The following is a 23,556-nucleotide window of genomic DNA, read 5'->3' as shown; positions in this document are numbered from 1 at the left end:
GCGCACACACACACACACACACACACACACACACACACAAAGATATCGATTATCTGCTTAAAGAACAAATTGGCTTCTGGAAAAGGGAAATTTGTTCAAGTGGCGGCTGCTGAGTGTGGCAGGGTTGGGCGCGTGGTACTGCAGCTGGAGAAACCTAGGCGGTGTACACGTGCCCAAGCTGCAGCCAACGGACTGTGGGCAGCGGCGAAGCTTCACGCACTGCCTTCACCTAACCTGTTCTTTGTGCTTCTGAAAATATGTTTTGTCTGTTTCCTGCTTTTGGGGCCAGATCACTTAGGCCAGCATGCCCTGCTAGCAACCCTTAGTTCCAGGAAACAATACTGCATGGTTTATTCACTCACTGTTCCTATAACTGTCTCCTGTGGTTGCCTGAGCTCACCCATTACCCCATGGCGGCCTCTCGTGGCTGTCCAACTCACCTAGTTCCTATGGGTGTATAACTCATTTTTGTATAAAAACCCATCTAACTCTTACCTTGGGGTCACCCTCTGAAGGAAAGGAGAGCTGACCCCAACCAGCTGGTTTACCTCCCTCCTTAATAAACTTTGATGTAACATGAGAATCCCGGCCCTGGATCCCTCTTTACCACTCAGTGAAACGTGGAAGAGCACAGACGACGGAGCACGTCCAGCCACAAATCCTGGCCTTTCATCATAGGCGCCTGGTAATAGACGCTCACAGCATCGCTTTCTGCTGATTTGTTGGCTCTGAGAATTCTCGCTGTTCATTGGCTACGGGCTGGGGGAACGACAAGTCGCGAGTGAACGGCCTTCTGGGAGCTGTAGTTTTAAAGCCTTGACGTCCCGCCTGGTCTCCCGATTAGCCTCGCGCGGACTTCCGGCTCCTGTGGGAGGTGTGTGTCCGGGGGCTGGGCCTGGCGGGCTGAGGCAGCTTGGTTTCTAGGTCCGGGCGGAGACCGGAGACCTGAGGGGGCGTGCTCCGCGTCCGCCCGGGCCGGCCCCGCACCCTCAGCGCGCTCCCCGCTCCAGGGCAGACCCGCCACCTGCCCTCTCAGCCCCGGTCGCCTCCCGCCGAGCGACCCTGGTGAGTCCCTGGCCCTCTCTGAAGGGACTCTTCAGAGGAGAGAATGGCGCGCGGCACCCTCCCGGGGTTTTGTGAGGAGCAGGAAACTAAGTCCTTGGTGTGAAGTAAAGTGGACGCAAGCCCGACGAGGCTTGGTGCAGAGAGCGAAGCTGCACGTGCAGGGAACTCTCGCTGGCGTCCAAGCCCACATCCAGCACACTCCCCCGCCCACGCCTGTGAATACCGTTTTGGGAAAACTGCACAGAAAGGTCCACGCGCACGTCGTGGGTCACACTGGTGACAGGGACGGAGGACTCCGTTGAGGAGGAATGTTGTCTAAATATACCTCTTACCCTCTTAACGGCAATGGCGCGTGTCACTTTGGCTCATAGGCTAATCTTTAGTGTTGACATACTATGTGGGCGTTGGTTTGTATCCCAGCTGCTCCACTTCCATCCAGCTCCTTACTTATATCCTGGGAAAGCAGTAGAGGATAGCCTAAAACCTTGGAACCCTGCACCTGCATGGGAGAAGAGACCTGGAGGAGGCTCCTGGCTTTTCCAATCAAAATCTTTTTTTTTTTTTCCATTTTTAAATTATATTTTTGACAATCTTTACATAGTCAATTAGGGTAAAAAGGAAAGTGGGTTCGACCATCATTTCCATATTGTTTCCTTCATGTATCTGAGGTAAAGGGGGATATTGCGGGAGAAGCCCCACCCAGACTCCTACCTACCCCAGGTCCCGGATGTGTGGCATGCTCTGAGATTCTTGCTCAGGTGGTTTTGATAGTTCACCAGTAATGAATCGCTGCCAATCTTGCCACTCCAAGGATGATGGTCGTTGAAGAATCCACTGATTGACACAGTCCATCATAGAGTCTCCGTTTGTCCAGATTTTCACTGCCCACATATAGCTGAGTCCAATCAAAATCTTTAATCTTTTTTTCTAATTAAAACTCCAACATACAGTTTCTAGAAGACTTGTAAAGAACATGACCAAAGATGACAACGTATGGTACATCCAAATCCAGTTGTGGCTAAATGGCTTGGGGTAGTTTCTGTGAGCCCATCTCTGGCAGATGAATTTTGGAATACAGTTTTCAGAATTTGAGCAAGACACTACAGGCTCATGTGATCTATAAGATAAAATCTCCAGAGGAATTGAGGGCACCATTCAACCATCAGATACATTCATAGCATTTTTAACTTAATATACCGTATGTGCTGAAAATTGTACTGTGACTACAGCTCTGTGGTATTTTCCAAGTAGTTTTGCAGGTGTTACTGTTTGTATCACCTGAAGTGGGGTCTGCGGGATGTAACTATAGTCCGTCAGTTGTCAGTCCGGCCATGGGTTTGGTGGTGTGGCAGCACCCTGAGTGAGGTTAGGTGTTGCTACCATAGAAATTGGGCTGGTAGGCTGGGGGAATCGTGGGAGCAAGGTTCTATAGTAATGGTTAGTAAGGAGGGAAGCCCCTGTGGATGTCAGAGGTTGGAGACTGGGATGCTTGCAGCCTTGGGTTAACTAAAAAAATTGGTGGAAAAATTGAATTAGAAGTTTTTTATCTTGTTACAAACGGTTTTTAAAATTCCATACATAACTTTTTCTTTTAAAAAACATTTTATTTGTTTACTTGTAAGGCAGTTAGAGATGTCTTCTATCTTTTAGTTCATTCCCCAAGTGGTCATAATAGCCGGGACTGGGCCAGGCCAAAGCCAGGAATCTGCTGCTCCATCCAGGTCTCCAACTTGGGTGGTAGGGGTTCAATCACATGGTCCATCTTGCATTGCTTTCCCAGGCTCCCCCTCAGGAAGCTGGATTGTAAGTGGAGCATCTGGAACTGGAGCAGGCAGTCATGGGATGCCAGCATCACAGGTGGCGATTTAATCCACTGCACCAAGATGCTGGCAATGTTTTCATAGTATGTGTTTTCAATGAATTTCGCACTCTCATTCCACATCGCCTCCATTCTGTACCACCCCCATTCCACACCACCCCCTGTCCTACTCTTCTTTCCCCAGGAGTGTTCAGATGCCAACCTGGCCATCAAGGGTGATCCCTGTGGGAGACTAAAAGGGTAACCTCCAGGGCCAGGTTGAGGCTGGCCAGCCCTGAACCTCAGCTGGGGAGCATGGCAGCCCCCTCGGAGCTCCTGGAGCAGGCTCCTGGGGAGCGGGAAGGGCTTCTCATCGTGAAGGTAGAAGATCCCTCCTGGGAGCAAGAGTCTGTCCAGCAAGCAGACAGCAGGCATGTGGAGGCATGCCGCCAGCGTTTTCGACAGTTCTGTTACAGGGAAGTAGGACGGCCTCATGAGGCCTTCAGCCGCCTCTGGGAGCTGTGCTGCCGCTGGCTGCGACCGGAGCTGCGCACCAAGGAGCAGATCCTGGAGCTGCTGGTGCTCGAGCAGTTCCTGACGGTGCTGCCAGGGCACATCCAGAGCTGGGTGCAGGAACAGTGCCCAGGGAGTGGCGAGGAGGCTGTCGCCTTGGTGGAGGATCTGCAGAAGCAGCCGGTGAAAGCCTGGCTGCAGGTGAGGGGCCCCTCCCGTGTCCAGAGAAGAGTGGGCTGAAGACAAGGGGTCGTCTCCATGGAGACAAGTCTCCAGGACACTCCTGGGCCAGGGGAGACACTGAGCCAGAGGGAGCGTGTGCACAAGCATGAGGTAGCATGGCATGAGGTGCTGAGAGGCGCCCTCCAGGGTACAGGAGGGCTGTTTCATAGAACAAAGTGGACATATTCCATCCAGCAGGGAGGTTTCAGTTCCACATGGGTTATGCTCTAGGCCAGAGGTGTGCACCCCATGCCCAAGCATGAGTAGGAAGGCAGGCAGAGTGGTTCGTGGGCACCCTGATGCCTTGCAGGGTGCTGGGCCCTTCACTGCAGGAGCATTTTGGGGTGATGCTTGAGAGCAGAGGGGTTGTGAGACTCTGTGCTCGGCAGGAGTATTGCCCTCCTCCTTCCTTGCTGAGTGCCTGTGACTCCTGGTCTGTGGGGGAAGGTTCTGCTCAATGCTTGACAATGGCTTGCCGCATGCCCCAGCATCCTGAAAGACGTGTCCTGTGTCTCCTTCCCAGGGGTTAGAATTCTGTCTCCATCTGGTCTCGGTGCTGACCGGCATGTTGTGGTTCCCGCACAGGATGTGCCCTCTGAGGAGGTGGAATCTGAGGTGTTGGGCCAGGGGTCTCGGGACGAGGGGCCTCCTCCGATGGCAGGGGCACAGAACGTGCCCCAGGAGCGGGACAGCTGTGGTGGTGAGTAAGCCTCCATTCTGGCAGGTGCTGGTGGCCAGGCAGGGACCTGGTCCCTTCCCCAGCACTGCTGCAAGGACAATTCTGTTTGGTGAGGCTCGGGCCCTGTGTGCAGCTGCGGGGAGGCTGTGAGGTATGGGTCCTGGGCCTGGGTGGCTTCTCTGAATTGTTCTTTGCCTGTAGCCCAACTTCCTGCGTGTCTCAGAGAGGCGAGTACCAGAGAGAGGACGGATGCCGGCCTGGCCTCTGGGGTCTCTGTGAGTTTCTTTCTGTGACACCGTCACCATCACCACCATCACTACCACCACCACCACCAGCAGCACCATCACCACCGCTGGCCCTGCCTCCTCTGTCTCTGGCCTCCTCCTGGGAGCCCGGAGCAAGGCAGCTCGATCCAGGCCCTCTCATCTTGTTCCAGGGACCTGTGGTGTTGGGAGACATTCCTTTCTATTTCTCTCGGGAGGAATGGGGCTCCCTAGACCCCGCTCAAAGGGATCTCTTCTGGGACATCAAGCGTGAGAACTCCCAGAACGCCACCCTGGGTGAGTATGTGTAGGACTGGGGCCCTGACGCAGTGGGGTGAGGTGAGGCAGCTCGCTTCCCCTTGGGAAATCCCTTAGTCTTCCCTGCTACAAACCCTCAGCCAGTTCCAAAGGGGACTTTCCTGTACAGTTTCTCTTGTGCTGGTGGGGCCAGGGGGGTGTATGTGTAAGGTGTGATGGTGTGGGCACGCTTAAGGGAGTTTTTATCTTTGGTTCTCACTCCTGGTGCGTTGAAGTGTCGTCCCCATTTCACAGATAAGGAAGCTGAGATGAAGAGAGATCAGAGAGGGTCAGGGCTGTAACTGATCAGACATGGTGGGGAGGTTACCTCAGCAGGAGTAGGGGTGCCCATCAAGCCTGGTCTTTGCCACAGGGCCCGCCCCTCGCTCAGGCAGAGCCCTCTCTCAACACGATTAGGAGATCTTTCACTGATATGGGTTGGCCATATCCAGGGCTCCTCCAGGTCCAAATAGGAGGAATGTTCCAGAAATGAGCTCACTGGAGCCTTTGAGGGAATCAGGTCAGCCAACCCTGATGGGTCCCTCTGCAGCCAGCAGGTATCAGGTTGGCCTGGGTGTAGTCAGAGCTGGGGTCTGAGCTAGCTGCAGTGTGAGCCCTTCAGCTTAGACAGACTTGTAGGCGCAGAATTAGCTAGCGTGTGCCTCCCTGAGCAGGGTCAGCTGAGGTGGACTCCAGGAGCCGCCGGGAGTTGCTTGGAATTGCATTTTATCACCATGCTAATGCTCTGCTGGCTCTCTGGGTCCAGGGGTTCTGAACTTGAGGCTGGGGTTCCCCCTTACCCCAGCCTGTGCCGATGGGGCTCAGGACACTGCCCTGCTCTCTCCTTGCAGGTCCAGGGCTCCAGAGGCCCGGCAAGAGGTCGCAGCTAGAGGCAGCTGTGCGGGGCCAGGCGGGTAGCTGCGGGGCTCTGTCCTGGGACTCCGAGGAGGCCGTAGCCTGGGAGAGCGAGAACCGGCCCGGAGTGACGTTGGGCGGGTTGGCGGGGACGCGGCGGCGTCGGCCTCCCACGAGCCGGCTGCAGTTCCAGGACCTGGCGACAGAGAAGCCTCACAGCTGCGGGCAGTGCGGGAAGCGCTTCCGCTGGGGCTCGGACCTGGTGCGGCACCAGCGCACGCACACAGGCGAGAAGCCGCACAAGTGCGCCGAGTGTGACAAGAGCTTCCGCAGCTCCTCGGACCTGGTGCGGCACCAGGGCGTGCACACGGGTGAGAAGCCCTTCTCATGCTCCGCATGCGGCAAGAGTTTCAGCCGCAGTGCCTACCTGGCCGACCACCAGCGCATCCACACGGGCGAAAAGCCCTTTGGCTGCAGCGACTGCGGCAAGAGCTTCTCGCTGCGCTCCTACCTGCTGGACCACCGGCGTGTGCACACCGGCGAGCGGCCCTTCAGCTGCAGCGAATGCGACAAGAGCTTTAAGCAGCGTGCGCACCTCATCACCCACCAGAGCCTGCACGCCAAGATGGCTCAGCCCGTGGGGTGAGCGGCCCTGGGAGGCCCCGCGCCACAGTGCAGCCTGATCCTCCACACAACGGGCCTGTCCATGGACCTGGGGGTCATGGAGGATGACCCCAGGACTGCTCCTGGAGACCCCCCGCACTTCCCTGTAATCTTGCTGCCTCTTCGGCCTTCTCCCTGTGCTTGTTTCCCAGGCCCAAGACAGCTGGAGAGCGTGAGGACCCTATGGGAGCCTCATGCCAGCACTCTTAGCTACTGCTTATGTGCAAGGGCTCCCTGGCCAGGCTCTCAATTCTGCCAGCCTGTGCAGATTGGCCCCGTCTCAGGGGGCTGCCAGACCGATGGCCCCTACCCCTCCAGCTCCAGGTCACAGCCGCTCTCTGTTATGTCCTGGCTGTGAGGGTGTGGGCTGTCTTGTTCTCTGTCCCACATGAGCCTCAGAGCCACCCCTGGCCAGTGCGTGCAGTGGTGGGCTCAACCCTGGAGACGAACAGTTCAATCAAGGCCAGCTGCCATGGGGGCAAGGCTTGTACTTTAACATTAGCACTCCATCTGCTCTTTTGTATTCCAGTCTGCAGGCTGGTTTCCATGAGCAGAGGCCAACTGTAGGCCCTCCACCAGAGGGTGTGGAATAAACAGGGAGACTTGCCTCCCACTGCTGTGTCCTTCCCATCACTGCCATGAGCTCCTGAGGACCCAGAATTGTCTGCCTGGCACCGTGGTCCTATGGACTGGATCCCAAAGAGCGGTGGGAACCCTGGGGCACCGGCTCCTGTGCCCACTTCACTCCCAGGCAGGACTTGGCCCCTGAAATGAGGAAAAGGGACTCAGAGATGTGGCCTTTGGGAGTGGGGACCCCTAGGCTGCTCTCTGTGGATCCAGAGCTACAGTCTGCTGGAGGCCCTGTCCCTGCTCCCCACAGCCTGCCCTCTGGCTGGCCCTGGCTGCTGGTGCTCACAGAGGAAGGGCCCCTGCTTGCCACCTGACTGAGTCCTTCCTGCTTACCTGATGGTGGCCTTCAGGGGCCCTGGCAGACACACAACGTCACTTGGTGCCTGCTCTGTGAGCCAGACCCCTTGCCGCCATCTAACATATTGCATGATCCTTGTCACAGTTCCTGTGGGTCTCCTTTTGTATCTGGCACTGATTTCCCTGGTGGCTTTTTCCCTCCAGGGCTTGGTGCTGACATGTCCATCTGGGTGGGGCTGGGGTTGGGGCAGTGGCAGGGCCAGTACAAGGACTTCTTCGGAGCTGGGGGCTGGCTCCTCAGAGAGCTGCTCAGGTGTAACAAGATCAGATAGGAACGTGGGCTAGGAGCTAAGAATAGGACTTGGCACTGGTTCTTAGCTCAGGGAAAGGCTTGGCCCCAGTCAGGAAGTGACCTGCCAGGCCCAGGACCCAGGGTTCCAGAAGGGGACGAAGTCCAGCTCAGATCATAAAGCAAGCTGATAGCCGTGGCGGCTGGTGGAGGAGGAGGCACAGGAAAGCTCAATGTGCAGAGGAAGCCCCACCTGCCCCCATGGCTTTCCTAGTGGCCGGGACCCTGCAGGCAGCCGCACTACTGGCAGACACTCGCGACAGCTTGGGCAGAAAGGTAGCAGGAAGGACATCCTGGCCCAACCTGCTTCTGACTGCCACCTGAGCCTGGCCTTGCCCTGCCCACCTGTGGCTTTGTCTCCCTCCCCAGGGGAAGTACAGCATGCAGGGCCCGAGGGTGGCCCTGGTACTCAGTAGTCCTGGGGTGTCTGCCGCTACAATCGCTGCCCTGGAGGGTGTGTTCCGGGCCCTGGGCTTTGAAAGCTGCCAGAGGACGGAGGCCTTGGTCCAGGTGAGCCCTCGCTCCTCCCCTCCACCCCAGTCCCTCATTCCCACTGTGGCCTTCAGGTCTCAGCCAGCCTTTACTCTGTACCAGAACTTCCTGCAGCAGCTAGCTTCATTCAGGAAGCACCTGGATGCCCTCGGAGGTCCTGTGGGCTGTGCCCTCGTGGCCTTGGTGGCCCCACGTGGGCAGCTCAGGCAGCCCCAGAGGCTGATCTGGGAGCTGAGCTGTTGTGAGGTCCTCCAGGGCTGTCCCAAAGTCTTCCTGCTGCTTTCAAGTGGCCCTGAGGGTGAGTGGCCAGGGCGGGGTACCTGGCTTTGGGGTGGGCAGAGGGGGGGTGGGGGTCGGCCAGAGCTTCACTGTAGACTGGTGCTTCTCCATCCAGCCGCCCCGGAATCTGGGCCCTTCCTTACCAGCCTCCGGGAGCTCTGTGGCCGCTGTCCTCACTGGTCACTGCTGCAGCTGTTGACAGAGGTGGGGGCATTGGGCCCATTACATTGGTTGGCAGGTGCTTTCCCACCTATTCGCTCTGCCCACGTGGTATCAGCTTCCAAGCCTTGTCCCCCCTCACCCCCTGAGCACCAGCCAGTCTGTGCAGTCCCTCCCAGGCTGTCAATGGTGCCCTCCTTGCCTTCCTTGTGTATACTCTGGCTTCTCTTGCTGCCCACTTCAGCACCCACACTGGCAGTCAACATCTGTAGGACCCACGGTGCTGGGGCAAGGTCTGACAGTCTTGGGGGTGGCTGAGGAGTCCCTAGATGACCGGGAAGTGAGGGGCAGCCCCTCTGACGTGGCCTGGGCTGTACCCTCCCAGCTGTTCTGCAGGGTGACTGATGAGTCTGGGGGGAATGTGTGCTGCCCAGTCTTCCGGAGCTCTTTGAGAGGGGCACTGTGCCTGGGAAGCGAGGAGTCCTGGAGGCCGGAGGTGAGGGGCAAGGTGTGATCCTTCATGTGCCTGCAGCGGCCCACAGGACACAGAAGACGGTGAAGGGCTGAGTCCCCTGAGGCCATGTGGATGAGTCTACGCACCTCTCCATAGGCAGAACCCATTCCCAGTGCTCAGTACGACATGTCCGGGGCCAGAGCTGCCCTCCTCCTGGCTGTGACCCAAGGCCGGCCGGGAGCCGCGCGTGATGTGGAGGCTCTAGGGGGCCTGTGTCGGACCCTGGGCTTCCAGACCACCTTGAGGATAGACCCCACGGTCCAGGTGAGGGGAAGCCCAGAACATGTGGTGGAGGCTCTGAAGGGATGCCCCAGGACGGGGAGGACTGTGGGCAACTTACCCTTCACAGGAAGTGCATTCTTGAGTCTAATCTGCAGTCATTACTGCCCTTCTGCTGTCATGGCCTATATAATCACCTGGGTCTCTTTCCTGGGTCAGAGCTTTCCCTGCAAGGGTCTCCCATCAGCACTTGTCTTCTCCTCGGGCCATGTAACTTCCTTCTGGAGCTTCCCTGACAGACCAAGAGCCCCAGCTCTAGAAGAATGGGCCGACCTCCACATTGCCACAACCCTGCTGGGCTTGCTCCCTGGACTCAGCCTGGCATGTGGAGTCCCAGTGAGTGGGGCTGAGGAAGCCTTCCTGGCCCTCGGCCTGGCCCTCACCCTAACCTCACCCTCACTCTAGGCCTTTTGGGAGGAGCTAGCCCGGTTCCAGGAGCAGCTGGACTCCCACCAGGGCCCTGTGAGTTGTGTGCTTATGGCCCTGATGGCCCATGGTGGGCCACGGGGGCAGCTGCTGGGGGCTGATGAGCAGGAGGTACAGCCAGAGGCGCTAGTGCAGGAGCTGTGCTGCTGCCCGACGCTGCGGAGCTGTCCCAAGATCATCCTGGTTCAGGCGTGCCGTGGGGGTGAGTGGCACTCGGCCTTCTGCTGGTCTCCTCCTGCTCTGGTCAGCTGCCAGCTTTGCTGTTGGGAAATCTTGACCACCTGTCCCTGCCCCATGAACAAAGCCCTAAATCCTCCAGAGTGATGGGCGTGCCCGGCCCCCTCTGCAGGCTGCTGTCCACCTCTCTCTCCTCCTCCCAGGGAACAGGGATGCTGGCAGGAGTTTGAGGGCTCTGCCCTGGTACCGGCGCTGGCTGTGGGCACCCCCCGCCCTCCCCTCCCATGCAGATGTTCTCCAGGTCCATGCTGATGCTCAAGGTGGGTCCCGTCTTGCAGAGCCCAGGCTCAGAAACCTCCGGAGACCATTCCAGGGGTGTCTGCAGAGATGCTGCTGCCGAGACAATGGGAAGGAAAAGCCTTCCTAGAACCCCGGGGCCTCTCTCTGGGAAGGCCTCGTACCAAAGCTGGAGTCAGCAGGGCGAACTGGCTCCCCTGAGCTCTCATGCTTGTCTCGTCTGCCCTGGAGCCAGATGCGGGGCACTGTGGGATGGAGGCGTCCTGGAGGTCACTGTCTGCAGGCGGCTGTCTCAGGGGTCCCACTTCAGGGAGCTGCAGCCAAGCAGACGTGCTGATGGTCTACGCAGCCTCTGAGGGTGAGGACGCAGCCTCTGGCCACAGAGGCAGCTGGGCTTGGGGTGCCAGCTACAATGCAGCCTCCCCCACCCTACATTTGCCCTGGCAGTGATGGTGAGCCCGTGTTCAGTGCTGACTTCTCTAGTGGGCACCTGTTCCCCTAGTCTTGGGAGTCCAGTTGTTGGCACTGACCCAGGACTGCCCCCTCCTCAGCTTCCACCACCAGTCGGCCCTTGGGAACTCTGGAAGGCGAAGGTAGGAGGCCTGGCCTGATCCTGATTCTGGGTCCTTTGGTGTAGGCTGTGTGGCCTATCGGGATGAGAAGGGCTCTGACTTCATCCAGACGCTGGTGGATGTCCTCAGGGCGGACCCCAGGAGAGACCTCCTGGAACTGCTGACTGAGGTGTGTTGGGTGGGGTGTGGGTGGGGCTAGGCTGGCCCTTCTCCCTGGCCCCAGTGTTCTGATGACCCTCCAATGCCTTCCACAGCTGAGACCACCAGGGAAGCAGCGGGGTGGGGGTGGGGGTGAGGGGCGGTCCTTCTCTTGAAGGGAGGGGGAGGGGATTGTGAGGGGCAGAGGAGGGCAGGGAGCAGGTGGGGGAGAATAGAGCAGCCATTGGCGCCTTGGGGCTGAAAGATGTGAAGGCAGCACTTCCACTGGAGGACCTGATGGGCTGGGGCCCCGCAGGTGAACAGGCGCGTGTGTGAGCTGGACGTGCTGGGGCCCGACAGCGACGAGCCGCGCAAGGCCTGCCTGGAGATCCGGAGCTCGCTGCGGGGCCGGCTCTGCCTGCGGGGCTGATGTTAGCGGCTTGCCCCATCCAGCCCGCCTCGCCTGCCTGTGGCCACCTAGGCCGGGTGCTCGGCTGCAATAAACTGTGAATGACCACCGTGGCTCTCGGGGATCTGTGACATAAATGAGATATCGGGATGAAGCACCTGGAACGAAACAGTGGGGAACGAAAGGCAGCCCTGGGGTCCGAGTGGGCGTCGAGGGTCCCAAGGAACACAGCCAGGCGGGGCGAGATGTCCTCACGTCCACGGGGGACCGGGTCATGCCTCTGGTCTCCGCTTCCTCCGGAGACACGGTCGGAGGTCAGCCTGCGCCTCGAAGGCCCCAAAATAGGTTGTTGCAGGTGCCCCGCGGCGGGAGGACCGCCTGGTACTCCAACATGCACGGGAGTTGCGGCCGAGCAGCCCACTCGCGTGGGGAGGAGCTCGGAGCCGCGAGGGGCGGGGCGGTGCTCCAGGCAGGGCATGCGCACTGGAGTAGGAAGCGCAGACGCCTCTAAGAAGGCTTTATAGGAAAAACTGGAATCACCGTTCCTGTAGGGCCGCGTGGCCTAATGGATAAGGCGTCTGATTCCGGATCAGAAGATTGAGGGTTCGAGTCCCTTCGTGGTCGCTGCAGGGTTGTATTTTCGCGGAAAATTTTCTTTCTTGCAAGGCTGTACCTTCTACCACCCGGGCACTCCTCAGTCCCCATACCCGCTCGGTGAACCCTGGGCTATGCGAGTCGGGGTGAGGCAACGAACTCAGAACCCAGCGCTGCAGTCTGGACGGAGCTGTATTGTAAAAAATCCAGCGGATGCTGGCGATGAGGTGATGACGGTTGCCTTAGATGCCCCAGAACCTTTCTTCCTAACTGTATTACCCACAGTTTTAAAAAATGCAAACCGAAATCTAACAGGTGATTTAGACTTCTTGCCATGGGAACGCAACCCTTGAAAGACCGGTAGTTGTGCGTGGGCCCTGAAGCGTTTGCGTGTTTGTTGAACGTGCGTGCTCCGTGGTGAGGGCTCGGCCGGCGTTCCCGCCTCGGGAGCCTCGGAGCAGAGAGAGCCGGGGCTGAGGAGGGCTGAGTGAGGGGGGCTGAGTGAGGGCTGGCTGAGTGAGGGTCACCGAGGAGGGCTGAGTGAGGGCTGAGGAAGGCTGAGTGAGGGACCCGGCTGAGGAGGGCTGAGTGAGGGTCGCGGGTCCCGGCTGAGTGAGGGCTGAGGTGAAGGAGACGGCTACCTGAGGCGGAGCGCGGGCGCAGAGCCGAGGCTGGGGAGAGAACCGCCGCGAAGCAGAGGCGCGGTGAGGACAGCAGCTGAGGAGAGGAAAAGCGGGGTCCCCAGCGGTGAGTGGCGCCTTCCGACTCCGCCGTCGGTCGCGTTTCAGGGGCTCACTAGAGCGAGTCAAGAGGAAAGAAAAGCATTCGCCCAACGTGGGGCTCGAACCCACGACCCTGAGATTAAGAGTCTCATGCTCTACCGACTGAGCTAGCCGGGCGCTGTGGGAGCCTGGAGGTCATGAGGTTAGGGCCCACGGGGCTCTGCCCCCTCGGAATCCGGTGCTCCCCGGGACGCGCTCTGGGGCGCCGGCGGCGGGGAGAGAGCAGAGTGGCCTCCGCTCGCCCACGTCCGCGTCCAGGAGGCCCTGCCGGCGCCGTCAGGAACGTCACCTCTCCGCTGATCCCGGACACGCCGGGGAGCCCGCGCCCTAAGTCGGGAGCCCGGCCGGGCTGAGCGCTCGCGTCAGGCCCAGCCGCTCCTGGGGGGCTGCCCGAGGCGGGGGGCGCGAGCGGGCCCCGTGGCCGGGACCCGGAGGCCTGCTGCCGGGGACCCTGCGCGGGAAGCAGAGTCGTCCACGGCTCCTTCGAGAGCGCCTCTTGTCGGCCCCGGTGGCCTAATGGATAAGGCATTGGCCTCCTAAGCCAGGGATTGTGGGTTCGAGTCCCACTCGGGGTAGAGAGCTAGCGTTTTAGACACTAGCAAAAGTGCACAGGGGGCGGAAGTATGTAACCAAGGCCGGTTCTGTTCCACACTGTGTCGGAACGCTCCACGGTCAGCTTCTGACTGAAGCCAGATGTTGCAAATCTGCTGAACGGCGGCCTCTTTGAGCAAAGCGCTGGGGATGGTATCCCTGTTTTAGTATTATTTTTAAATTTATTTTTATTGGAAAGACACATATACCGAAAGGACAGAAATCTGACGCCCCCAACCCCCAATTCAGGGGCCAGGTCTCCTTGTCAGGGTCCTGAGTTGGGGTCCCTGGGAGAGAACCCCGCACTCTCACAGGCTTACCCGACCCTCCCCGGTGGGCTGCAGCCTCTTGTCACCCGCCACCGGAGCTCGAGCGTCGGGAGCCCGGGGCCGAGGCCGCAGCGCCTGAGGAAAGGGCGAGCGTCCGCAAAGTCAGGCCTGCGGCGCTGCGCCTCTGCAGGGGAGACCGCACTCAGACCACACACTCCGGGGCGGGACCGGAGGCAGAGGGTGGAACCGCCGGTCGGATCTCCAAAGACTTCACAGCAGAACCCGGTCCCGTCGGCTCGTTGGTCTAGGGGTATGATTCTCGCTTTGGGTGCGAGAGGTCCCGGGTTCAAATCCCGGACGAGCCCTTCTGTTTTAATTTCGTGGAGAGTCTCGTGCCAGGCCAGCTCAGGATGCCGGGCGCAACGCATTGAAATCTTGTGATTAGCGCCTGTGGTCCCTGGTCCAACACCTCCACTTTTGCATACAGCCTCATACCAGGGCTCTAGTTTTTCCATTGCTCATTTGCACCAGCTCCTCCCTCGGTTCTTTGTGTGTAACCCAATGTGAGGGTCTGTCCTTGCCTTGTGACTGTGCGGCACCCGTCACCCCTTTGTGGGCTAAGAAACTAATAGCACTTGTAAAGCTGGGCAGGAACAGGAACTGGGCTCGTGGCTAAAAACACCTAGACTAATTGGACTTATCTGTATCCAATTTCCTGGCTAAATTAGGACGGGGTGGGGGTTGGGGAGTACATAAGGAGAGGTGAAGGAGCAGTAAACAGACTTTGGAGAGATTTCTGCCATCACTGGTCTCCTTGGTGCTTCATCCCCAGACCCTCTCCCTGCCCACGTGACTGGCTCGGCTGGCCCGAGCACTGCTCTGCTAGGCTCTGGTGACCGCAGCTGTAACTTCACACGAACTCTCAGAACATCCACAGAACCCAGTTCCTTCTTGAGGGACTGCCAGGGGCCCGCAGCTGGGTGAGGGCAACCACAGGACCCCAGTGGTGGGGAGGGCCTGTGCCCCCAGCACGCCCCGGATGGAATGGGGTGTGCCCAAGCGATATACAGGGCCTCCTGGTTCCGTGGGTGCTCTCCTGGCATGGGGTGGTGAGACCAACACGTGAGATGATTGTCTTTGCAAGGAAGCAATGTCTAGACTGTGGTGTTGGTTAGGGTGGGCCCATAGGAGGAGCCCACAGGGAGCCCCCAGGCCTGCTGCGTTGCCCTGAGAGGCCCTTCGTGACCCTGAGACCCTCCGGGGACAAGCAGGGTCACCAGGCTCCCAGCGAAGCTTTTTCTAAAGTTATCGCAACTGGATATTATTTCTTCAAGATGGTCAACCTATGGGATAGTTTCTGCCAGAGTAAAATTAATGGAGTTTAACTACGATCACAATTACAAATTCTGCACAATGGCTCGTTGGTCTAGGGGTATGATTCTCGCTTAGGGTGCGAGAGGTCCCGGGTTCAAATCCCGGACGAGCCCAATAGGTTATTTTAGGATGTGTGCGTCCGCTTTGTGGTGGTTGGGGCATCCTAAATGACTGGATAGGATTGTGGTTAGATTTTATGTGGTACTTTATAGATTCTTAGGTCCAGTGGTAGTTGTGACGGGCGGTTTGCTGCGTTTGCAGCACCCGGGTATTGAGGTTTTCCCGACGTGCTGTCGGAGGGAGGAGGACGGTGATGACAGAGGACGCACCGTCCCGTTCTCCCACGGTGATTATTGAGATCACTAACAGTACTGAGTTAAAAAGAATGCTCAACATGGAACTCGAACCCACGACCAAGAACCTCATGCTCTATTGATTGAGATAGCCGGGATCCCCACAAGGAGCTGTCCTCCCTCCCCCCCACCTGTTGATCCTCTGTGACTCCATACACGAGTCCTGGGGGACACAGCCATCCCCACGTTCCCCTCCAGACACTCCGGCAGCCTGGCTTGAGGGGCTGCATTCCTTGCGGGCTACCTAAGTAAGAGAAAAGGGCCGGACCCTGCATCAGATTTGGGGCCCTATAGTTCCCAACCGGCTGTTTGGAAGGGAGAGGGGTGCTTAGGAAAAACCCCGGGAGGCCCTCCTGTGAGGTGGGCTCTGCTCCAGCGCCCTAGGGTCAGTCCCCTGCGGCCCGTGGGAGGAGCAGTCCAGGCCAGTGGCCAAAGAAAGGGCTAGGCTAGAGGGCAGCTGCAGCGGTGGCCAAACCAGCCTGGGAGGGCCCACGGGTGTCTGAGAGCCTCGGAGCCTGCAAACCCCTTTCAACCCGGCTCTGGTCGGAGCTCGGGGGTCATCTAGTCCTTCTGACGGAGCTAGCACATGGCTGGGGCAAGCAAGGTCACGGCACACCCAGGCCGGCTTCCTACCCCATCCAGCACCAAGGATCTGCGCTGGCAGATTCTGGGGCTGTTTCACCTTCTGACCCCAGCACCCGCATTTCCCGCGCTCAGCCGCTGGGCAAGGCGCCGGTGAATCCCGTCTCAGAGATGGACTCGAAGTGCTTTTGCCGGCACCAGGCGCTGGGCTTGAAGCGCTGGGATCGGGGACCGGGTGGCTGCTCCACGACCCCAAAGGGCGGTCAAGGCCGATGAATTCAGAGTCCTCCCTGCCTGCCCAGCCCCAGGTTCGGGACGCCGGCAGGCAGGCCCGCCCGGGACAGCCTTTGCAGACCTCCCGCCCCGTGCCCGGGCGATCGCGCAGCCGCACTGCGGCTCCGAACCTGGCGGCGACTTCGGATCGTGCCCACCCTGATTGGCAGGGGCCAGGAGGGTGATTCCTTGGGTCGTTTTAAATGATTTGAAGGCAGAAGGCTGAATGTTGGATTTATGCTGGCCGCAGGGGCATCCTCTGACGAGGGCCTCTCCTCTTCCACAGCGAAAGGTCCCCATCCAAGGGCTTAGCCAGTGCTTGCTTGCTACAAGCTCTACTGGCTGCAGGCTCCATCTGATACCTCCAGGGCAAAGGATTCGCATCCCACAAACAGCTGTGGTGTCAAGCTCCCATGTGTAGGGAGTCCTTGGCAACGACTGCGCCCAGGCGCTGGCCCAGGGTCACTCTGCAGAACTGAAACCGTCTCTCCCTTTTCTTATTTCCCCTCGCTCCAACCTTGAAGATTCTGAATAGCCAGGTGTGATCTGTCTTCACCCATCCAGTTATCTGTGCACAGCTGTCTGACTAGCTTAGTAGACTGTGAGGCTCTTAATCTTAGAGTCGTGGTTCAAGCACTACTGTTTTGACAAAGAAGAATAATTCATTAGCTGCCTCTTGTCTCAGAAACGCAGAACGGACACCTGGGCCAGGCCATCTCAAGGCTGGTGAGATTGACACACCCTTTTCACGAGGAAGAGTGTGGCTCATGGTTCATGCTGCAAGACGGGCAGGTTGCTACTCACTTTTTCAATAAAGGCACCTTCTTGGTTTCAAGTCCATCTTGCACTCTTTCAGGGTTCCAGGGGCTAGAATTCTGAGCTCAGCGCCAGCAGGACCACACCTCTTGGCGGGCTAGGGGTGAGCCTCCGCAACCCCCCCCCCCAGCTTCTGGTAGCTTCCACAGTCAATGGTGTCTTTGCCTGTCCCTGGCCCACCGCTGAAAGGCCTTCCTCTCTCTGTACAGCCCTGTGTCTGCATCAGCCCCGGGCTGCTGATAACAGGGTCTCCTTACTCCAGCTGAACCCATTTCAGCTAGTTACACCTGCAGAGACCCTAGGCTTTGGAGTTTGGGGGAGAGGGCTGTTCAACCCCGCTGAGTAGCTGCTGGATAACACAGTATTTTCATTTTGGTTTTAAACCACCACAGTTAGGATGAATATGTGTGTTTGTCTTGGGCTCAGAGTGAACATGGACAGTCACTCTCGCTTCCTGTTCCACCAAAACATTGCTGCCGTGTTTGTCTTCTACCACAGAAACCGCAAAAACTCAGTTCTGCAAAACACAGCATCGTTGGAATTTGAACGACCGAGCTGATACTTCACAGGGAGCACTGTGGGTGCCAGGCATTCCGTTTCCTTTTACATTTCTGCAAAAAGAAAAAAAATTTTTTTAAATTTTTTAATTAAGAAAAAGTCATCTCTGCAAAGTGCTCAGTTTTCTGACAGGGCTGGACACACTACAGCATCTACAGTAGATGATTTGAAAGTTAAACCCCTAGAGCTTTCCTTGGAATTAACACCCTAACCTTAATCTCAGTTCCTCACAGCAAAATCAGGAGCCCAATAGTGTTAGACTCGGGGAGAGTCCAACCCCGTGGAGGGGAGCCGCACCGTCATTGGCAAAACAAGTCAAACGCAGAGGCTGCAATAAGCATGAGGATTTTATTGAGCGTTCGCAAATGGGCAACAGAGTCTCTGGAGGCACCCAGGACTCTGCGCACCCCAAGCAGGTTAAAGCACCTTTTTAAAGGACAAAACCGCAAACTTTGCATAACAGCTGGCGTTTTTACTTTAAGATTAGACAGCGCCAGGGCTCCCTTGGCTTTGCACAACAGTCTGCACTTTCTCAGACTGTTATGCCTCACTTTCTTTTTTATATTCTTGCATTGGCCTTGTTGCATTGGCCTTGCTTCCTTATCTTCTCCATTCTTGCAGCTGCCTTGTTCATGTCTGGGAAACTGAAACTTTTACTTGCTTCATGAAATGACTTCTCTACATTTATTCTAACATGGCTCTACTCTTGCTCAGCAAAAAGCAATATACAGAAGCAAAATCAAGCGGTTATTCTAAGCTCTTGCAATAGGGGGCTTGAGCCGTTACCATGGAGATCTAAGAGTCTATCAACTGAGCTAGACAGGAAAGTGCAGCTGGGTTACAACTAACTATTTAGGATCCTCAAAGTTATAGCAGCAATGGGGGATATTATATATATATAAAAAAAGTGATTGTGATTCTGGAGAGGGACCCTGGAGCCAGCTGCCTGGGCACAGTTCACCTGGGGACAGTGCACAGTCCCCCCGTTGTCCAGCCGCAGTTGCAGGCTTTTGGAGTCAGTGAGACCATCAGCTTCTCTCTAGCTCCCCTGCCACTGCCCCCTCTCTCCTGTAGCCCACACACTCATTGCCAACCCTTGACCTCCCCAGCTGTGAGCCCATGACGTTCACTCGGTCCTCAGGGATGGGCAGCAGGGCTGCAAGGCTGACCGCTCAGATTCCTAGGCCCCGCTCTCCCAGACCTAGTGCTGCAGGATGGGGGAGGGACTGAGGAAGGTGGGACACAGCCCTGGCACCCCAGGGCCTGTGGCTCCTGCCTCCACGGCATGCCTTTCAGCACTCGCGGCTGATCCCATCCTGCTGCTGGCCCCCTCTCCTTCCTGGAGTCACAGAGCTCTCTTCCAGAGACTGAGCAGCTCTGCGCCCACTCCCCACAAGGACCTCAAGTCCAGCCGGACCCCAGCCAGAGCCTAGCTTAGAACAGGTGTCCAATCCACCAGTTAGACTACAAACTCAGTAATTACCCGATAGAGGATTAGTGGTCAACATCTCACGTGGATGGCTCGTTGGTCTAGGGGTATGATTCTCGCTTCGGGTGCGAGAGGTCCCGGGTTCAAATCCCGGACGAGCCCAAGGGGGTTTGCTCATTTTACTTATTTAAAATATCCCGACTTTTCTTGAAGATAAATGAATACCGAGCTTTCTGATCTTAGAAAGCAGGGAAAGCACAGGGCGCACACACCCTCGGCGTCATGCTGTGCCTCGGATCCACCCAGTTCTGTTACAAACGTGCGGGTTAGGAAGGAATCCTGGGCGGGGTAGCTCCGTGCACGCCGGCTGTTCCTGGCCCCTGGAGTGTTCCTGGGGGGCCGCCCCGCTGCACCAGTCTCTCTGTGAAGGGGAGCCCTCAAACCCCTCCATCCGCGCACTCCGCTCGCCGACCCCTTAACCACCGTCTGCGCAGGCGCAGCTGTAGATCGTGCGACCCGCGCCAAGGTGGGTGTGCAGGACCCCGGGCGGCGATCACGAGCGCCCTATGGCCGGGGTCGCGTGTGTCACTGCTTGTTGGAAACATGTTGAATACATGTGGTTGAGTGAGATGCCTGATTTTAAGAAATCATACCTGTTTATTTCCTTTTTAAAAATGCACCCATCAGGCCATGTTAACTGGCAGCCGTGGTACACGCTTGGGAAGGGCAAGAACGGATTTTGCTGGGCTGGGGACATGACCATCATGTGGGGGACAGAGGGCCTGGCCCAGATGCTGATGGCCCCTAATAAAGTTCCCCTCATTTGGGAGACCCTCGGCTGGGCCGGCCGTTGTTTCCTTCCTACCCTCTGAGAGGTTCTGCCATCTGTTAAATGTGGGAGTGGCAGCAGGCACCGTAAGCATCCTGGGGAAAAAACCCAGAGGAGTTCTGGGGCATTCTGTGAGTGCTCAAATCAGTTTAGTAAAATTTCATAATTCGAAGGTCAGGAACCTTGACTGCTTGTCGGGGTCTGTGAACCACAAGGTTGCTTGGTGGTCGTGGGTCCTCTAGAAAGTAGTGTGCTGTTGTCCCGAGCTGGCCAGAGTCCCCATGCTCTCTCCCTGGGCTGTTCAGGACGTTTTCTGGGGTTTCCAGTAGCCTGCTGGGGAGCACAACAGGGGGTTCAGCTCTGGATCCCATTTTGGGACTGCTGTGGTAGGTTGGGGACGGAGCCAGTCCATTACAGGTGGTCAAGGGCTTGGCTAGTGGCATCTTGGGGTTCAAGCCTTACCCTGGACTGAACTTTAATTTTGCTTAGGATTTACTTATTTAAAAAACTTTTTTACTTATTTCTCTGAAAGGCAGAATGAGAAAGAGAGGGAGACGAGGGTGAGAGACCTCTTCCATCTGCTGCCTCACTCCCCAGATAACCCAACAGCCTGGTCCGGCCGGGAGCTGCAGGAGTCCTCGTGCGTGGGCCATCCCCACTGCTTACCCAGACACGTTAACAGGGAGCTGATCTGGGAGTGACACTGCAGGGATACTTTTGTGGCCAGCGGCAGCTTAACTTGCTACTTGGCCCCTGGGCTGAATTTAGAAAAGGCTTAGCATCATTCGTAATTTTTTTTTAATGGCTAACATCCACTTTCCCTTTGTGCTCTGGCCCCTGATAGTCACAATAGTAAACTCATCTGTGAATTTCACTAGAAAGCTCTTTGGAGAGTAGGTCTTACCAGCTTGTAATTCCTGTTTCTAACCTGGGGGCTTGATGCACATACTGAACGCATTTTGGGGCACGACTGCCAAGTGAGTTCGCAGTACCCGAGCTGCCAGGGTGACCCCTGGGGGACAGCCGTGGGCCAGGCGGTTGCGGTTGCTCCCGGAGGCCCCGGGTTCAAATCCGGAGGAGCCCCTTCCTTTTCCTCCCGCATTTGCAGCAGAACAGAGAAAAGAAAGCCCTGTCCGCTTCGGCGAGTCCCGTCCAGTGGCCCCCGCCTGGGCCTCTCTCTGTATGAAGTGCTCCCGCAGCGACGGCGAGGCGCTAGCTGGACACCGACAGGCCAGCGTGAAGGCAGGTCCAGCTCCCTTCCCTCGTCCTGAGGTGGGTGTGAAAGGGAAGCGGTTTGCCGGTGGCCCCGGCGCGGGTCTGGTAGGCGGCCTGGCCCGACGTCCTCCTTGGCCATCGTTTAGAGAAACGCGGCGGTCCTTGGGCCCCCGAGGCCACGGCGCACTATGCGGTCGGTGGAGCCAAAGCCACCGAGATCCCACGTCCGATCTGGTCTTGCTCTGGCCTCTTCGGGGTTGGACGGGAGGAGCCGGCAGGGGCATGGCAGAGAGGGGCCGGTGTCCTGCACGCACGCAGCAGGCGCTTACTGAGTGCTTGGCGACCTTTCCTAGTGGGCGTCCGGTGGTTAAGGGGCTCCAAAGTTAGTCTCGACCCGGATGGTGGAAGGTCCCACTGCTCGATCAGACTCGGAGCTCCTGGCAGCGGGGAGCGACCGTGAAGTGATCTGCGCTCTGAGACTTGTGGGCCGCCAGCTCCACGCGAAGAGGCCGCCGCGGGAGGCCAGGGAGGAGCCACCGCACTTGGGGGTCGGGTGATGCTCCCCGCTTTGTGCGGCGCTGGCACGGTGGGGCTGAGGATGCCTTGCTTGGATTCACTCCGGGTCCCACCCTTGCCCGCAGGTCTGAAAACAGCCTTCTTGTGACTGGGCCGTGTCCACCCGGCACCACCCCTAGACACGGCCCAGCCTCAAATAGAAACCTGCGGGTCTTATAAAAGTGGCTCGTTGGTCTAGGGGTATGATTCTCGCTTAGGGTGCGAGAGGTCCCGGGTTCAAATCCCGGACGAGCCCTTCTTTTCAACCCGCCTCAGTGGCTGGTGTCTCTTCTGCTTTACTGCGAGGGTTGAGGACGCACAGTCTTAGCCAGGTCTTTCGATTTATTACCGGTGCTGGTTCTGCGAATGTACCGTGAACTGAGGATACGGAATCACCTTGATCTCTAGTCCTTGAGGGCCAGCTGTAAAATTCACCACAAGGCTTAATGTGACCTTGCGCTCCTGGCAGAAAAAACCAGATTTTTTTTTTTTTTTTGAAAATGAGATCACACTGATTTATTGATTTTTGCATGGTGAGACACAAACTGTACCACAAGTATCCTTATGTATCTAAAGAGATGGAGGACAATTGTGACATTATCACCATTTAAACGTTCTTATAATCTTCTAAATTAGAAAAAAAAAAAAGAATCAAGTACTGGTGCATATTGGAACAGAACAACAGGAGCTTTAGAATGCCATGCAAATGGGTAGCTGTGGGCCAACAGCTAAGATGCCACTGGTCACCCACATTCCACATCGGAGTGCGTGGGTTCCTCTGGAAAGTCCAGCTTCCTGCGGATAGGCATCCTGGGGGGCAGCAGGTGAAGGCTCAAGTATGTGAGCCCCTGCTTCCCGCGTGGGAGAATCAGTGAGAGTCAGGGTCTGCCTGAGGAGGGCAGTTGTGTTCGTGGTTTCTTTGATGCTCCAACAAATTGCTGCAAAAGTTAGTGGCTCAGAATCACTCACTGACAAAGAGCAGATTGTGCCAAGCGTGAGCCTGACTCCAGATGTGCTGTCTGGCTTGCTGTTTTAAGATGTTGCCTCACTCTCTCACCTGTGCTCCTGCTTGGCCACTGTCAGGCTCTAGCCAGAGGCTGGACCCATGAGGCAGATGTTTTACAGTCAGTCGGCCTCCTGCAGGACCTCGGGACCAGGAGGGCGGACCAGTGCTGGAGGCCGCTGCAAGTGCCTGGCTCAGGGCCCTATCTTCCCCTTCACAGGAACTGGGACCACCCAGTTGCCTCACCAGTTCCCTCCCATGTTGAAGGTCCCTGGGGCTCACCTCCTGAGGGGGAGACCTGGGGCTCTGCACTCTTCCTCCCCCCCAGGACCCTGGCACCTTGTCTCGGGTGATGTGAGATACAGCGAGTTCCTGGTTTGCAGGAGGAACAGCTGCCTGAATGTCCCAGAGTGGGGGGGCTCAAGGTTAAAGGGTTCCCCACATTCACACAGACTGACAGGGTGCCACAGCCTCCCCCTCCCCAATCTCTACACCTCACAGTGGCTTCCCTGCACCCTGGCCCCTCAGGTCCTCCCCCTGGATGTGGCATTGCTGCCCAGCAAGCCTGGGTGGAGTGGACCTGTTGGGGCTTCCAGAAGGAGGAGGGGTGAAGGGCTTGGGTGTGGGCCACAGGCCCTACTCGAGCCATGTTGGAACCTGGTAAGAGCTCTGCTCACCACACCAGGTGAGTCTAGCTCACTGACTTCCCTCCAGGGTGTCAGGTATGATTCCAGTCCTCTTGGTCATCCTCTTTTTAAGGGTTCGTTTTGAAGAAACTGGGCCAGAGAACAAGAAGCCTGTATCTTTTAACAAGCACTTGCCTTGTGCTGGCTCCCTGGTGGGCACCGCCGGGACAGGGACTGGCGAAGAGTGTGGCTTTGGTTTCCACAGCGCTGCCCCAGTGCCCGGGCCAGGTGCCGGTTTGTCCCAAGCTCTGGACTCGGTGGGTGTGAGCCGGAC

The 23,556-nt window shown here is 57.6% G+C and overlaps 2 protein-coding genes, 1 long non-coding RNA gene and 7 other non-coding genes across 10 annotated transcripts; 9 read left to right on the top strand and 1 right to left on the bottom strand.

Moving 5' to 3' along the window:
* Positions 1–3,049: 3,049 nt before the first annotated feature.
* On the top strand, positions 3,050–7,016 carry LOC121151888 (zinc finger protein 213-like). The gene is made up of 4 exons (XM_040973742.1): positions 3,050–3,577; positions 4,184–4,298; positions 4,613–4,837; positions 5,689–7,016. The coding sequence occupies exons 1-4, from the start codon at positions 3,179–3,181 to the stop codon at positions 6,336–6,338; spliced, it is 1,389 nt and encodes a 462-aa protein (XP_040829676.1). The 5' UTR covers positions 3,050–3,178; the 3' UTR covers positions 6,339–7,016.
* A 1,296-nt stretch (positions 7,017–8,312) lies between these two features.
* Positions 8,313–8,985, top strand: LOC121152053. The gene is made up of 3 exons (XR_005883219.1): positions 8,313–8,421; positions 8,518–8,606; positions 8,947–8,985. It is a non-coding gene; the product is annotated as an uncharacterized LOC121152053 (long non-coding RNA).
* An 86-nt stretch (positions 8,986–9,071) lies between these two features.
* LOC121151887 (putative caspase-16) lies at positions 9,072–11,394 on the top strand. Its single transcript, XM_040973741.1, has 6 exons — positions 9,072–9,339; positions 9,760–9,982; positions 10,161–10,277; positions 10,538–10,612; positions 10,892–10,995; positions 11,281–11,394. Exons 1-6 carry the CDS (start codon positions 9,202–9,204, stop codon positions 11,392–11,394), a joined length of 771 nt encoding a protein of 256 aa, XP_040829675.1. The 5' UTR covers positions 9,072–9,201.
* Positions 11,395–11,924: 530 nt separating this feature from the next.
* On the top strand, positions 11,925–11,997 carry TRNAR-CCG. The gene has a single exon. It is a non-coding gene; the product is annotated as a tRNA-Arg (tRNA).
* Positions 11,998–12,793: 796 nt separating this feature from the next.
* TRNAK-CUU lies at positions 12,794–12,866 on the bottom strand. The gene has a single exon. It is a non-coding gene; the product is annotated as a tRNA-Lys (tRNA).
* Positions 12,867–13,251: 385 nt separating this feature from the next.
* On the top strand, positions 13,252–13,324 carry TRNAR-CCU. Its single transcript has one exon. It is a non-coding gene; the product is annotated as a tRNA-Arg (tRNA).
* Positions 13,325–13,902: 578 nt separating this feature from the next.
* TRNAP-UGG lies at positions 13,903–13,974 on the top strand. The gene has a single exon. It is a non-coding gene; the product is annotated as a tRNA-Pro (tRNA).
* A 1,050-nt stretch (positions 13,975–15,024) lies between these two features.
* On the top strand, positions 15,025–15,096 carry TRNAP-AGG. Its single transcript has one exon. It is a non-coding gene; the product is annotated as a tRNA-Pro (tRNA).
* Positions 15,097–19,084: 3,988 nt separating this feature from the next.
* Positions 19,085–19,156, top strand: TRNAP-CGG. Its single transcript has one exon. It is a non-coding gene; the product is annotated as a tRNA-Pro (tRNA).
* Positions 19,157–21,777: 2,621 nt separating this feature from the next.
* Positions 21,778–21,849, top strand: TRNAP-AGG. Its single transcript has one exon. It is a non-coding gene; the product is annotated as a tRNA-Pro (tRNA).
* The last annotated feature ends 1,707 nt before the right edge of the window (positions 21,850–23,556 follow it).

This window comes from Ochotona curzoniae, unplaced genomic scaffold (genome assembly GCF_017591425.1).
Source record: "Ochotona curzoniae isolate NIBS_2020 unplaced genomic scaffold, NIBS_Ocur_1.0 contig_2321, whole genome shotgun sequence".
NCBI classification, from domain to species: Eukaryota; Metazoa; Chordata; class Mammalia; order Lagomorpha; family Ochotonidae; genus Ochotona; species Ochotona curzoniae.
The sequence above is the reverse complement of the archived record's forward strand: the minus strand, read 5'-3'. Positions and strand labels throughout refer to the sequence as shown.

Coding starts and splice junctions, on each gene's coding strand:
- LOC121151888 (XM_040973742.1), top strand. CDS start 3,179: ATGGCAGCCCCCTCGGAGCTCCTGGAGCAGGCTCCTGGGGAGCGGGAA. Junction 3,578..4,183: donor CGGTGAAAGCCTGGCTGCAG/GTGAGGGGCCCC, acceptor GTTCCCGCACAG/GATGTGCCCTCTGAGGAGGT. Junction 4,299..4,612: donor GGAGCGGGACAGCTGTGGTG/GTGAGTAAGCCT, acceptor CACCACCACCAG/CAGCACCATCACCACCGCTG.
- LOC121151887 (XM_040973741.1), top strand. CDS start 9,202: ATGTCCGGGGCCAGAGCTGCCCTCCTCCTGGCTGTGACCCAAGGCCGG. Junction 9,340..9,759: donor GGATAGACCCCACGGTCCAG/GTGAGGGGAAGC, acceptor CCCTCACTCTAG/GCCTTTTGGGAGGAGCTAGC. Junction 10,278..10,537: donor GGTCCATGCTGATGCTCAAG/GTGGGTCCCGTC, acceptor CACTGTCTGCAG/GCGGCTGTCTCAGGGGTCCC.